At 44.1% G+C, this 14295-nt stretch overlaps 1 protein-coding gene across 2 annotated transcripts in view; it reads left to right on the forward strand.

Annotated features, from left to right (window-relative positions):
• Clic5 (chloride intracellular channel 5) overlaps positions 1–14295 on the forward strand; it is a 153838-nt gene that overhangs the window by 93208 nt on the left and 46335 nt on the right. For both annotated transcript variants that reach the window (XM_046426153.2, XM_046426154.2), the window contains exon 2: positions 12496–12605. In XM_046426153.2, the coding sequence (XP_046282109.1) occupies positions 12496–12605 (110 nt within the window). The remainder of the gene's footprint in view (positions 1–12495; positions 12606–14295) is intronic.

The raw sequence follows: 14295 nt of genomic DNA on the forward strand, positions 1-14295 counted from the left end.
AACTGCAATATGATTCTGGCTTTTTGTCTTTACCCTGAGTGAATCTTCCACATGGATGCAGAATAAATCTTGATTAAAATTTATACCCTAAAATTACCAGAAGTTTTCCTCCTATGTCTTTAGCATTTTATTCTTTTAAGAGTGTACAATAACAGGAAATCTTCAAAGAGATTTCATTCTTTCTTTCCTTTTCCATAATGGTCCATTTTCTATTACTATAACAAAGTACCTATATCTGGGTTTATTTAGCTCCTGGTTCTGGAGGTTCAAGAACATGGCACTGGAATTGACTCAGCTCTGGTAAGGATCTCATAGCAGATGGTATCACAATGGTGGGAGCCCATGCAAGAGCAATCAGATGGCAAGATACCTTGCTCTTTTTATAACAAACATCTCCCAACAACAACTAACTCTTTCCATAAGACAAGTATCAATCCTTTTCTTAGTATTAATGCTTTCCCAGGGCAGAGGCCCAACAACCTCCCACTAGGTCCCTGCTCTTAAGTTTCCCCCACGTCTTAATAATACCACACTGAGGACCAAGCTTCCAACACAGGAACCATTGGGTGACAATCCACTCCAAAGCATAGCACATCTTCTGTGATTATGTCTTCAGTGCATACACTGATAATTCTGATGAGATTTCAGTCATCTCCACTCAACTGCAAATGCCATCCCTACCAATTGTCCATATAGTCTTGGAAAAGTTGTTTGGACTCTTTGGACCTCAGTTGGCCCAGTCTTGAGAAATGAAGGGCTTAGATGAAGCTTGAGGGGCCTGGTGAGCAGGGTTTTGCAAAAGGACTATTTCTTCAACTGCTTTTTAAAGTAATGTGCTGAGAATACTATGGAACGGTATTGGAGAAAAACCAGAAGAGGGTGAAGCCTTAAAGAGCTGGCAAGTCTGGCCACAAGTGGGCCTTGTTTTATGGACTCACTTCCCCTCCAACCTGAAGTGCTGGCTCCTGACCTGCAAGTTACACCTGCCTGCTTATCCAGGGAGAATGCCAACCTTCCATCTCAGCAAACAGCTCTAGAGTTTATGCATGAGTCTGATACAGTGCTGGGAGCTGGGGACACCGTTAACTCAGGGAGTCTGCATTCAGCCACGGGAGTTCTTAGATGCAAATAAAAGATCAATTATATTCACTTTCCCCCCATGACATTTTAGAAACGTTTCAGCGTGTCTCTCAAGACCATCTCTTTTAATTTATCCACTTTATAAATGAAATTTCTCCTGAAGAGGAGAAATTTCTTGCTCAAGATCATACAGCTCTTTGTGTCAAAACTAAGTCAGGAACTTAGGACTCCAAATACTTCATATTTATTACCCTCTCTTGCTTAAGGGCATCCCAGAGAGCTCAATTTGAGAAATATCCTGTTTCTTCATCCTGGCTGATGGTTTCCTGCACAGGTCTGGGAAAATGCCTATGTTCAAAGCACAGTGAACTATTTCTTCAATCTCCTACCTCCAAATTAATTAAAAAGGAATGCAGTGTTATTTTTTTGTTTGTTTTATTTCTTTTTTTGTTTTGTGTTTTTTGTTGTTGTTCTGTTTTAAAATGTAGTGTTAGTTTTAAGCCTTTCTCTCTAACCAGCTCTGAAGTCATTTTACTTTATTTATTTTGGGTATGGGGAATTGAACTCAGGGGCACTTGACCACTGAGCCACATGCCCAGCCCTTTTTTGTCTTTTATTTAGAGACAGGGTCTCACTGAGTTACTTAGCGCCTTGCTGTTGCCAAGGCTGGCTTTGAACTCATGATCCTCCTGCCTGAGCCTCCCAAGCCACTGGGATTACAGCCACTGTGCCTGGCTCTCTGAAGCCATTTTAAAAAGAAAGTTTTAAAAAGCAAATAATGCAGCTTTATGATGAGACACACTCGCCCTCTGGCCCGGGCACCTGTTCTAGGAACTCCTCATTGTGAGCAGTAGAGGAGGGTTGGCTGGATCTCATGTGGAGGACATGAGAGGTGAAAACCTGCCTCCTTTCAATACTTCCAGGAGCTGCTCCTGCCCTTCTTCCTCTTCCTCCTTCCTTGGTGAAGATGTGCCTCAGGTGTGTGGATCCACCCTACTCAAGTGACCGGGTAACCACAATATGGCTTAGAGTGGAGCTAACGCCTCTGTGGAGCTAACAATGAGAAAAGCCCAAAACAGGACTTTGTGGGCACCCCACATTTTAGAAGAAGCAAAATTTCTAGGCATGGCTGTCTAGAAGAAAGGGACTGAAGAAGAAACTTGCACGCACTTAGCCTGTATCTGAACTGAGCACATGGGAACGTGAGCCCGGAGATGAGGATTTCTGCCTGGTCACAGTGTTCTCTGTCACCTTCAGGGAAGGCACACCTGCAGAGCTGCATGTAGAGGTACAACCATAGAAGCGATCTCCCAGCCAGTGAAGGTCTTGGTGTGGTGTTTTGGTGCACTGACTCGGGGTTCCCAGGTGTCTTTCTCCAGAGGTGCTCCCTTCCCAGAATGACCCAGACTGGTGCACTTTTTCAAGGCCTGTGCAGAGATGGAAGGTGAGGAAGAACAGCACAAAGGTGGGGTGGGAGGGAGGAGGGGGACACGGACAGGAAGGAGCTTCCAGTTTGGATTGCAGAAATAGGAAATAAAGAGAGGAGAAAGAACAATGTCCAAGAGATAGTGCCTGGACCAGCCTGTCACTCGAGTCCCAGGCGTGAGGATTCTGTGTCTATGGTGGGCTCAGGGTTCTTTGGTTCATCCATTCCTATTCAGGAGAGCAGCAAGATCAGAAGTTGTCAGTCTTGGCAGGACATGAGAATCACTTTGGACACTCTGAGAGGAAACAAAAGTGGTGTCTGAGCCCCACTCCAGACTAACTAAATCAGACTGAGAGTGGGGCCTGGGAAATTGCATTTTAAAATGAATATTAGGGTAGGATTTTTAAACTATATATATGCTTTGGTGACATATTCTACAGGAGTCATTTTGCACAGAATTTTCCAGAAAGCCCCACCCTTCAATAAATCTTATGACTCAGATTTGCTCTTAGCACCATCAGCTTTTAATCTGTTACATTTGTGAGTTTGGAGTTGATGAGCACTTAATTGAGCCCAACTGAGAGGTCCGCCGACAGCTTTTGTGATTTTTCTGAAGTCTTTCCAGATCGGCTTATTCTATTAAGATTCTATGTTCAAACTCAACATTCGAACAACCAGAGCCGAGAGAGAAGGGCTAGTAATCACTGAGGAATTGCAGCTATCCTAGGAGCCCAAACACCAAACTTTATACAAGAAAAACTAGAAAAATGGAGTTCAATGTCAAGATGCCCTTGTTTGGTATGAAAATTATAGGAATAACAGGATCATTCCATGAATGTAGGGGAAATAAATTCATGATCAAAAGCTGGAACCAATTTCTATAGCATCTTGGATAACAAATAAAAAACATGTCAAGAGACAAAAGCAAAACTTTTGACAGTGGCCTAATAAGCAGAGAATTTTTCCTCGGTTGGGACGGGGATTTTCTATGTGGGGCTTCAGTGAGAAGACTTCTTCTTCAAATTAAACCCATGTGGGAACCAGTCTTGTTTATTTGAGGCTGTAGATTTGTGTCATTCTTTGGTTTCCTGCACTTTGGTATATTTCTGAGGTGGAAGACTTCCAGATTTCAGCTTTCCTGATCCAAGCATTGAGAGTCGTCATCATGTCTAAAGAATGGCATGACAGTTCATTAAATATTTGTGACAAAGGTTCCTGGATGTTGAGAAAACACAAAGACTTCCACTAGGCTGCATCAGCAAACCGGCAGCAGTCAGTCTCAGCCCTGACCGCTCAGCTTTATCCATTTGTCTTCCTTGGGCTCTAGTTCTTCTCATCTTTGACTCCTGTGCTACTTGAAAAAAAAATTTCCTTGGAGAAGGTTTCTCTGCACAGCAGCTCAAAAACCTCATGGGGAGCAGACATGCACCTGCTTATAATAGGACCAACAGCTAGCCAGATAGGAGTCCTCCCAGTCTCCCTTCATGGCAAATGCATAACCTCATTCAGGAGCACTCTTTTCTGGCCAGTGAGCATGGCAATAGCTCTCCCTGTGTGAGCTTTCTCTATTGAACATGTTGCTCCACACACAGAATCCTGGACACCAAGGTCCTGCTGAACTTTGTGCCATCACAGATCTTGACTGGCATAGCACAGCATAGCATTTCATAAACAGGGATGTTTAATGAGCTCTTTTTAAATATTTGTCATCTGTGGTCATAAAGACAACAGCAGTAGTTTTCAAAAAGTGAATACTCATACATTCTATTGTGTCAGGTCATATGATAGCACCTCCTTCCTTCCTGACTTGCTTTCTTTCCTTCTCTCGGTTCAGGGTCATTGGCATGATCCTAAAGGTCTAGAAGGCAGAGTTATTGCCAACGTGGGGAGGATAATCGTGTCCAGGAGTTGATGAGTTCTCCAAAGAGCACCAGGAGTGGAGGGAGAGGAGTGAACTGAGAGGGCAAAGGCCAAGAGGAGGATGTCAGCAAACGAACAAGAGGACCCCACTCGGGACCTGCAACAGAACTTGTGGAACCTACCACAAAGAGAAAACAAGGAATCTTTTGTTCAAAACTTATTACAAGATGACAATAGCAGAGATTGAAGCCAAGTGCTGGTTCTTCAGAATGCAGGTCCCCTGTGACCTCACAGATCCTCTACCACACCAGAGGTACCAGGTGACAAGGGAGGTGTCAGAGGACTCAGTTTCAAAAAGAAGGAGCAGCAGGGGTTGGGGTTGTGGCTCAGTGGTAGAATGCTTGCCTAGCAGGTGTGAGGCACTGGGTTTGAGTCTCAGCACCACATATAAATAAATAAATAAAGGTTCATCAATAACTAATAAAAATTAAAGAAAAAAAAGAAGGAGCAGGAAGAATTTCTAATGCTATGGGAAACTTTAGGTACGGCAAAGAGACAGATGGGAAAAAAGGAAGAAGGAAGAAGAAGGAAGGAAGGAAAGGTGAGAAGTAAGAAGGAGAAGGAGAAGAAAAAAATTTGATCTAGCCCAGAAAGAAACTGAGAATAATTTCAGAAGAGATCCTTCAACAGAAGCAGGATTGGCAAGAGGTTTGAAAGAGATTCATTTGCCTATTAAACGAGCTGGAGAAAGCCAGGTTGGAGTGGAGGAGGGGAAGGAGCACTGCCGCTGAGTTAGAAAGCGCAGTTCTCAGAGAATGTGGAAAGGTGCAGGGTAGCAGATGGACATCAAGCTCAGGGGCTGGAGGCCCCTCCACGAGGGCCCAGGCACAGTGGAATCCTGCATATGTCATAGGCTGCCTGGGGCCCAAAGTCAGTCAGACCCAGACGTACACTCAGAGTCAAAGGCACTGCTTGGCCCTGCTGTCTCAGAGACTTAAACTAGGAGCCTTCGGGGTATGGTGCCTCCAAGTTCCTTTGAGGGGAATATGTATACAACCAATTTCAGTTGTTCCTGAAATCATCTGATGAGCAAAGGTACTCGTGACAGATCCTGGACTCATGGGGTCATCTGCCTCAGGTAGTATTTTGCAATTTGCCAGGTGTGATGGTTAACTTTATGTATCACTTGGTTAGGCCATGGTATTCAAATATTTGATCAAACGTTATTCTGGATGTTTCTGTGAAGGTGTTTTTTGGATGAGATCAACACTGAAATTGGTGGACTCTGAGTAAAGCAGATCACCTCCATAATGTGGTGTAACAGAATAAAGATTGACCTCCTCTAAGGAAGAGGGGATTCTGCCAGCAGACTGCCTTGGGCTCCAGCTGCAGCTCTTCCCTGGGCCTCCAACTTGCGGCTCCACCCCGTAGCTGCTGATTCGCCAACCTCCACAGCTGTGCTAGTCAGTTTCTTAATTTCTTTCTCTCTCTCTGTTTATATAAAATATGCATACATATGAATACACACATATATATCATATCTGTTTCTGTGTATCTGCTGATAGATAATTGATAAAATTGTGTGTGTACATGTGTGTGTACGTGTGTGCATGTGTGTGTGTGCATGTGCGTGTGCGTGTGTGTGTGTGTGTTCTATTTCTCTGGAGAATCCTAATAGATCTGGAACTCTTCCTATCACATTATATGGGCAGCTGTCTACACAGAGCTTTGGTTCAGCTTTAGATAACTGCTGGGGGTCTCTGAAGCCTCAAATGTGTCGTATTGCCTGATTGCTTATTTAATGAGAGATGCCTCAGTGATCCTGGTGAGTTGTGGCTGCTGAGAAAAGAAATGTTGATTTCTTCCAGGGTGGACCTCCCTGTCCTCCTGTGGACCACAAACCTCCAGGCTACATCTCTGCTAATGGAAGGATTGCTAACCAAATTGTTGAAAAGACAATCCATTGGGGATTTTTTTTTTAAAGTCACAGTAAGGAATATTGTCTGACTTACCCTAATGAGAAAAATATTACTATTTTAAAAATGTTGTCTTCCTTGTACTGTGGATCCATTTAGAACTATATAGATAAGTCGTTGTGTACCTAAAGAGAGTCCTCTGTGGCTTTTACTATTTTGACAGTCTTCCCTGTAAGATAATGACTTGGTGCAGTTTGCATGGGGACTTTGGAAAGGTTATTGCCAGACTAAGGCCACAAAGTGCCAGAGAAATGCCATTCCAAGCCAGTGGCTAGGTGGTTCCACTGTGGTCCTTACACCCAGGCCAAGCCACCCATAGCAAGGGAGCCATTTCCTCCCGCAATGTCCCTCCAGGGCTCTTTCCAGAGAAAGCCTTTAGAGGAGAAAGGCTTAAAGGAATTCTCCCTGTTCTCACCTAGTGTAGATTCAAGAGTGCATTGGAGCTGAGAGGGAAAAAAATTGACTACTAACATACCCGTCATGCTTAAATGTCACCTGTGCATCTCCTGCTGTTTCTTCTGGATCCAATTCTTCCCCCTTCTTGACCTGGTTATCTAAAAGTGACTTTTGGGCAATCGTTAGTTTCCCTTGGTTGTCTGCAGTCCAAGCTCTGCACACCTGGACTGTTCATGGGAAGTCTTAAGTCAACAGTTGTTCCATGTTGTTCTTGGACTCCTGGGGTCCCTGAGAGGCTGTCAGGGTTTCTGAAAGATCTCCGCTATTTTCCAAGACAGTAGGCTTGGCATTTGGTGGGGAAACTGCTGGTGTTTCAGCAAACCAAAGGGGCAGTACAAATAGAACTTGAAGTCATGCATGCAAAGAAATAAGAACCAGTCTCAATTATGAATGTTCTTGATAAAGCAGTAAAATTTACACAGTGCAATGAAATCTCTTTCCTCGTGTACATGTCTGCTGAACCTTCTGGCTTATGGGTAGGGAAATGCACATTCCTCTGTGGCTGAATTCAAAAAAACTGTGGTTCTCAAAGGAAGAGGCACCTGTGTGTCCTTCACAGAACATGATTTTTACTTGAACTGGCGTGTGTGAGATCGCGCATGTGCGTGCACACACATACTGTGGTTACTCAGACTTAGTATTAGCCAGACTGTTTCTAGAAAAGATGATGGAATGAGCAGGTCATTTAAAGATAGCAACTGATGGTGTTTACTGCCAATGATAAAATGTAAGATTTCAAGAGAAAATTAGAATAAAAAAAGTGTAGCTACTACCATGAGCTTAAGAGCTTAACATTTTTGATGAGATTTGTGGCAGTATTGATGAATGCATTTTAAAATGTTTTATAATGAAATGTAGAGGAGGATTGGCATGACTCAATGAAACACTATTTTCCATATCACAATTTATTTGTTACAAATTCATTAATGGATGAAGATCCATTTAAAATGCAAGATAAGTGAGTAGGTTTTGGTGGAACAGAAAACAATGCCATTTATGTGATTTCAAATTCCACTTATCTGCCAATCCTTAAGAACCTACCACTTGTTGAGTTTCATTATGGTATTGAAGAATACCCATGATTAACTGAAAAGGCCATTAAATTCTCCTCCTCTCCCACAGTTATATCTGTGTGAGGCCAGATTTTCTTCATATACACAACCACATGTCAACAGATTGAATGCAAAAGCCAACTCTTAGTAACCCAGATGTTACAGAATTGGTAAAAATGTAAAACAATAGCACTTTTCTTACTAAAGTTTTGTTTTCAGAAAATACATTAAAATGTCATTTATGTTAGGATGCTTATTATTCTATTTAAATGAATGAATAAATATTTAAAACATTTTCAGCATGAGTTAATGAATACAGTAAATATTATTAACTAGAGTCCACATAAATGAAAAGCTCTTGGCGATCCTCATTAGCCCTTAAAAGCAGACAAGGGCTCTAAGACCAAAATGTTTAAGAACCACTACCCTAAATCTCCCTTCACTATTTGCATTCTCCAAACTGCAGGAAAATGTAGGTGCAGTAGTCAAGGCCAAGGCCAGAGGAGACTTCTTTACCCCAAGGTTGGTCATATGTAAATGACAGACCAAGATACGTCTACTACCACAACCTCCTGCTTCTGTGGGCTACAGAACTCGGATTGGTTGCTTCCCCCCAGGACACTCTTTGGAGGACAATGAGAGAATTTTGAAAGCTTCATGCCATGAAAATGGAAAAATGTCACCCTCGCCTCAACATGCATACATTTAAACAAGTACTAAGCATCAGAGTTCAGTGTCAAGCTCCTATGTTTCTTGCTACTGAAGACAAAGTAAATAAAATATGGCCCATGCTCCAGTGGACCCATGCTCAACATATAGTGGGGGACATCACGTGAAAAGAAAATGTAATAACGTGAATATGAATTAACCAGCATATACTGTACATGTAATATACAACCTATAATTACATTGTGCTACTATTGTTATTATCCAGTGTAATATTATAGTGGTAGACTATTTCATAATACATTGTATATCTGGGGAACAAGAAGTACTTTGGGGTTATACCTGACAATTGAGCACATGCACGTTAGGCCCACAGAGCAAAGCACAACCACACACTTGGAAGGCTTGCTGTTAGCCTCTTACCATTGCCCCCTTTTTTTTTTATTTTTAATTTTTTATTGTGGGTTGTTCAAAACATTACAAATTTCTTGACATATCATATTCCACACTTTGATTCAAGTGGGTTATGAACTCCCACCTTCACCCCATATACAGATTGCAGAATCACATCAGTTACACATCCATTGATTTACAAATTGCCATACTAGTGTCTGTTGTGCTCCGCTGCCTTTCCCATCCTCCCCCCTCCCCCCTCCCCACCTCTCCCCTCCCCTCCCCTCCTCTCTCTCTACCCCCTCCATTGCATAACCCTGAGGGTCTCCTTCCATTACCATGCAATTTCCCTTCTCTCTCCCTTTCCCTCCCACCTCTCATCCCTGTTAAATGTCAATCTTCTTCTCCTGCTCTTCGTCCCTACTCTGATCTTAGTTACTCTCCTTATATCAAAGAAGACATTTGGCATTTGTTTTTTAGGGATTGGCTAGCTTCACTTAGCATAATCTGCTCTAATGCCATCCATTTCCCTGTAAATTCTATGATTTTGTCATTTTTTAATGCAGAGTAATACTCCATTGTGTATAAATGCCACATTTTTTTTATCCATTCGTCTATTGAAGGGCATCTAGGTTGGTTCCACAGTCTTGCTATTGTGAACTGTGCTGCTATGAACATCGATGTAGCAGTGTCCCTGTAGCATGCTCTTTTTAGGTCTTTAGGGAATAGACCAAGAAGGGGAATAGCTGGGTCAAATGGTGGCTCCATTCCCAGCTTTCCAAGAAATCTCCATACTGCTTTCCAAATTGGCTGCACCAATCTGCAGTCCCACCAGCAATGTACAAGTGTACCCTTTTCCCCACATCCTCACCATTGCCCTTTTGACAGTTACCCACTTGCATTAGTTCCTTAGGGTCATTGTTAACAACTCTGTGGCCTATAACAACAGAAATTTATTCTCTCACAGTTCTAGAGGCTAGAAGTTCAAATTCAAGATGTCAGAGGGGCCAAGCTCTCTCCAAAGGCTCTAGGGAAGAATCCTTCCTTGTCTCCTCCACTCCTTGGCACCCTTTGGAGGTGCATCACTCCAATCCAGGCCTCCATTTTCACATGACCTTCTCCCTTGTATGTCTGTGCCCAGATTTCTGTAATAAGGACACAAGTCATATTTAGAGTCCATCCTAATCCAATATGACTTCTTCTTAAGCTTGATTACCTCTGCAAAGATCCTATTTCTAAATTAGGCCCCACTCACAGCTTCCAGGTGGAGAGGAGTTTCGGGGAATGCTTTTCAGCCTAGCCCACCACCTTCAAACTAGTCTCCAGTCCCCATTGCTCAGAACCCCGTTGGAACAAAGACCATCTGGGTTTCCCCTCACACTTTTTAGGGTGTGGGGCCCTGCTAGTTCTTCTCTGTGGATGTTTTGAGTCATGACCACAAACATTAACCCAAGAGCTTAACAAATAGATTATCAGGGCCACAGAGCTATGAGGTTTGAAGGAGAACAAAGAAACCTGAAGAGAGCTGCCAGGGTACAGAGGTAAACCACAGAGACCCCACTTAGCCTGTTCACCCTTTGGCAATTTCTGTTTACTAGGCCTAGAATCATCATGTAAGATGATGTTAATAAGAGAATGAAAAGGTATGGAGATGAAAAGAGACCACTGCCGAAACCCTGGCATTGCTGAGGGGACATCCTGGAGGACAGATGTCTTACCTCAAGACCATAGCCTCCCTGCACGGGTCTTGAGACCTTGGGAGGACACGTCACCTAGTGGACTCTCAGACTGGACTTCACGCATGGCAGTTAGGAGGGCCAGGTCTCCAGCCAGACCGACTGGCTTCACCACGCTGGGACCCTCAGGCCAGTTATATCACCTCTCTGTGCCACCATCTGCACATCTCTAAGGGATGATGTCCATTACAGGCTTCTCATGAGGAATAAATGAGTTAATGGTGTATGTCAATCACTCTAGCAAAACCTGACGATGTGGACATTAGTTGTTGCTATTGACATTCTCACAGGAACTTTTGGTCCAGCTAAAAATTCTAGTATTTTACAAATTCCCTTCTTTAATCCCTTGTTCTTCCACTGCCACCACCAGAGGAAAATCAGATAGCTGTATGTGGGTGTGGCTTTTGTTGTTTTTTGTCTTTTAAAGTTCTCTTGTCACTTAGATTATAACTGGCCCTGGGGGGAAATCCCTGCTGTGGGGATGTCATAAAAGACCAAGGACCCCGCACCTGACATGATGAACACAGGTGTGTGCCCAGCAATGGCATCACTGATAGATGCAGGTTCTAACATGCTTTTTGGCTTTTCTTAGCTCTCTGCGCATATGCATGGTCCACATAGGGGAACCCCTGCTGTCCCAGCTGCTCAAGGCACCCAGGACAAGTGAAACCTGTATAGGAAGTGTGGCTCTGGGTACAGTTAAGAAGGGGGAAAAAGACCTATAATTTCATAGCAATTACCTTCAACCAACACTGTCAAAGGCCATGGTTTTCCATTATAAATCCGAGCCTCTGCTAGGAGCGAATTGCAAAGCAGAAATAAGCACAGGATCAGGCACTAATGTATGCCAGACAGTGTCTCGGGCTGTCCCTGGATGCCACAGCACAAGGGAAGTCAAGGGAGAAAATAATGTGTTGAGCATTGAGATGGCATTTGTTTTCTCCTTCTTTAAAAAAATAAAAAATCATTCTTAGTGAGCCCCAAGCCCTGGATGTTGGCTGCATCGTTAACAGCTTTGCAAGGAAGCCTGGGGTCTTGACTCCCCATCCCTCCCCAACAGTGGAGTCCCATGTTCCAGGAACCCGGTGGCACTGAGGCTTCAAAGACTAGAGTGAATGGGATATTTTCTTCCTCTCAGTACCATATCAGGAGCAAAGAAACCACTCCATGGAAACAAACTATGCAGAGACCCATTCCCCAGCCTTTTTGTGTTTGCTACGTGTTTGCTTGAACTAAATTTTTTATGCATGGCTCTACATCCCCCTTAGAGGTGTAGAAGACAGACAGACTTGTCTGCCAGATGCAAAAACACTCACTAGGAGATAACGAGCAGAGGAAATGAATGAAAAACGTGTGAAGGCATTCAGTGATGCGACCTGTGGTTGGTTTTTGTGTTCCTGTAGAGAGGGCAAATTTTACGGGACCATATTTTGGCTAGATGCAGGCAAAGGAAAGCTTTGAGGGATATAAATTACCAGTCAATGGAGATATTCAGGCATAGATTAGGTGATTACATGGGGATGAAGAAGTTGGTGTCCCAGTATGATTTATGTTGACCTTTGTGATGTTGGAGGCCCTCTTTTTGCCCTGAGATATCAAGGTCCTATGGCTTCAGAAAGTTATGATCCTACAAAATCTCCATGCTGGAAACTCAAGTTCAATTCAATACATGGTGCCAGGCATGGTCATGCATAAGTATTAGAAAAACAAAGAAGTTGAATGTAGGACTATTGGCTGTGAAGTCAAACGGGGATGTGGTGCTCCTGGCACTGGTGTTAGTGTATATGATATGATGCTGGTGTCGCTAGTAGGCACATGTCCACTCAGGACTCTGCTTTTCTTCTTTCCAGGCTGGAATCGATGGGGAAAGCATTGGCAACTGTCCTTTCTCTCAGCGTCTCTTTATGATCCTCTGGCTGAAAGGAGTCGTGTTCAACGTCACCACGGTGGATCTGAAAAGGTAAAGGACACTGCATTCACGAGGAATATTCTTAGTTGAAAAGAACAGAGAACCTCAATGAGAGAGGGCAAATGCCCCCTATGGTCGCAGCAGCCCCTTGCTCACACCTCACTACCTAGCACCATGCCTCCAGGCCCACCCTTCCTTACAAGGGATGCTGCAAAAACTGGTGTATCCCTTGGGGCTGAGTGCTTCACTGGCCTGATTAGCAAGGAGAAAGGAAGGAGTGGACATTGGCTCTGCAACTAAGAATGTGTGGTGCAGAGATGGGTGCAGAATTCCAAACACATAGGAGTATCCATTCCAGCAATGCAGGCACCACCATCCGTGGGACACTAGAGGACTTCAGGGCTGAGTCCAACTCTTCACCCCTGAAGTTGCAATCCAGACCTTTTCCCACAGTATCTTTCCATCTTCTGAATTCCTTGGCGTGAGAGTTCTGGATTATGGGCCCAGATAGAGAGGTACTAGTCTCTCTGCTTTCAAACGGCAGTTTAACAGCTGTTGAAATACCAGGCATCTTTCAATACCAGAGCCAAGCTCTTCACTCTTACAGAATGTGGGGGTTCCTCTCTTCAACCCGTCCTTGAAACCTGGAATGGATCTGGACTTCCTCTTAAGTGTCTGTCTTCCACCCCCACCTTCTTCCCTGGTTCTTCAGATCCCGGCTATCTTTTAGATAGTTTCACTTGGACATTCCATTGTCACTTTATAACCTCTGTGTCTAAAATTGTGTCCATCTTTTCTCCCTTTGCAACATGTTGCCGTCCTAGATTCCTTGCTTTCCCATTCTCTAGGCACCAAAATGTTTCCAGTTCCTTTCTCTTGCCACCTTCCTCAGTAAGTAGCCAAGTCAGCACATTCTCCCATTAACTCCTTCTTTTGGGGGTGGGGGGTATCCTGGGGATTGAACCCAGGGGTGCTCTAAGCCACTGAGCACCTTTTATTGTTTCTTTTGAGACAGGGTCTTGCTAAGTTGCTTAGGACCTCACTGAATTAACCCAGGCTGGCCTTGAACTTGTGATCCTCCTGCCTCAGCCTCACAAGTCACTGGGATTACAGACCTAGGCCACTGACTTCTATTGCACTCTCTCTTTTCCATTCTCAAAGCCCACACCTGGTTCAGGGCTCACCACTGCCAGCCTGATTGTCTCTTTGTTCTTCAAATGGGCCTTCAGCCTCTCAGGTTCTGTCCCCCACACCCGGTCCCCTCCCTTCCATCCCAAGGTTATTAATCAGGAGCCTTGTCCCTTGCTCAGAAAGCCTTCCCTACTCTCTGCTGTCCATAGAATCAATGCCTCTGAGACCCTCTTTACCCTCTCCTTGCTTCTTCCCAACACTGTCTCCCCACACACCTGTCAGGCTGGCTCACCTTCTGCTGCTCTTGGTCCTTGTAGCCTGCAGCCTGTGTCCAGAATTCATCCTCTGTCTAAACTGGCACCTTCCTCCCTGTCCCTGCAGACTGCCCCACTCCTGGACTGTGACCCCATTTCCTCTGCGAGGACTCCCACCTCACCATGCCCAGGAACCTACTTACCAACTGACCTTCCTCCAAACTCACCTAGACCTGTTGTCTAGGTCGCATTGGGCCTCAAGTTAGCCCAATTATGATAGCTTCACCAAGTTGTGATAGCTGCAGTCCTCATACTTTACACAGGAAACGCTTTCCCATAAAACAAACAACAACAAC

Source organism: Marmota monax, unplaced genomic scaffold (genome assembly GCF_021218885.2).
Source record: "Marmota monax isolate L192 unplaced genomic scaffold, Marmota_monax_Labrador192_F-V1.1 WCK01_AAM20220418_F8-fsc00187, whole genome shotgun sequence".
In the NCBI taxonomy this organism is placed as follows: Eukaryota; Metazoa; Chordata; class Mammalia; order Rodentia; family Sciuridae; genus Marmota; species Marmota monax.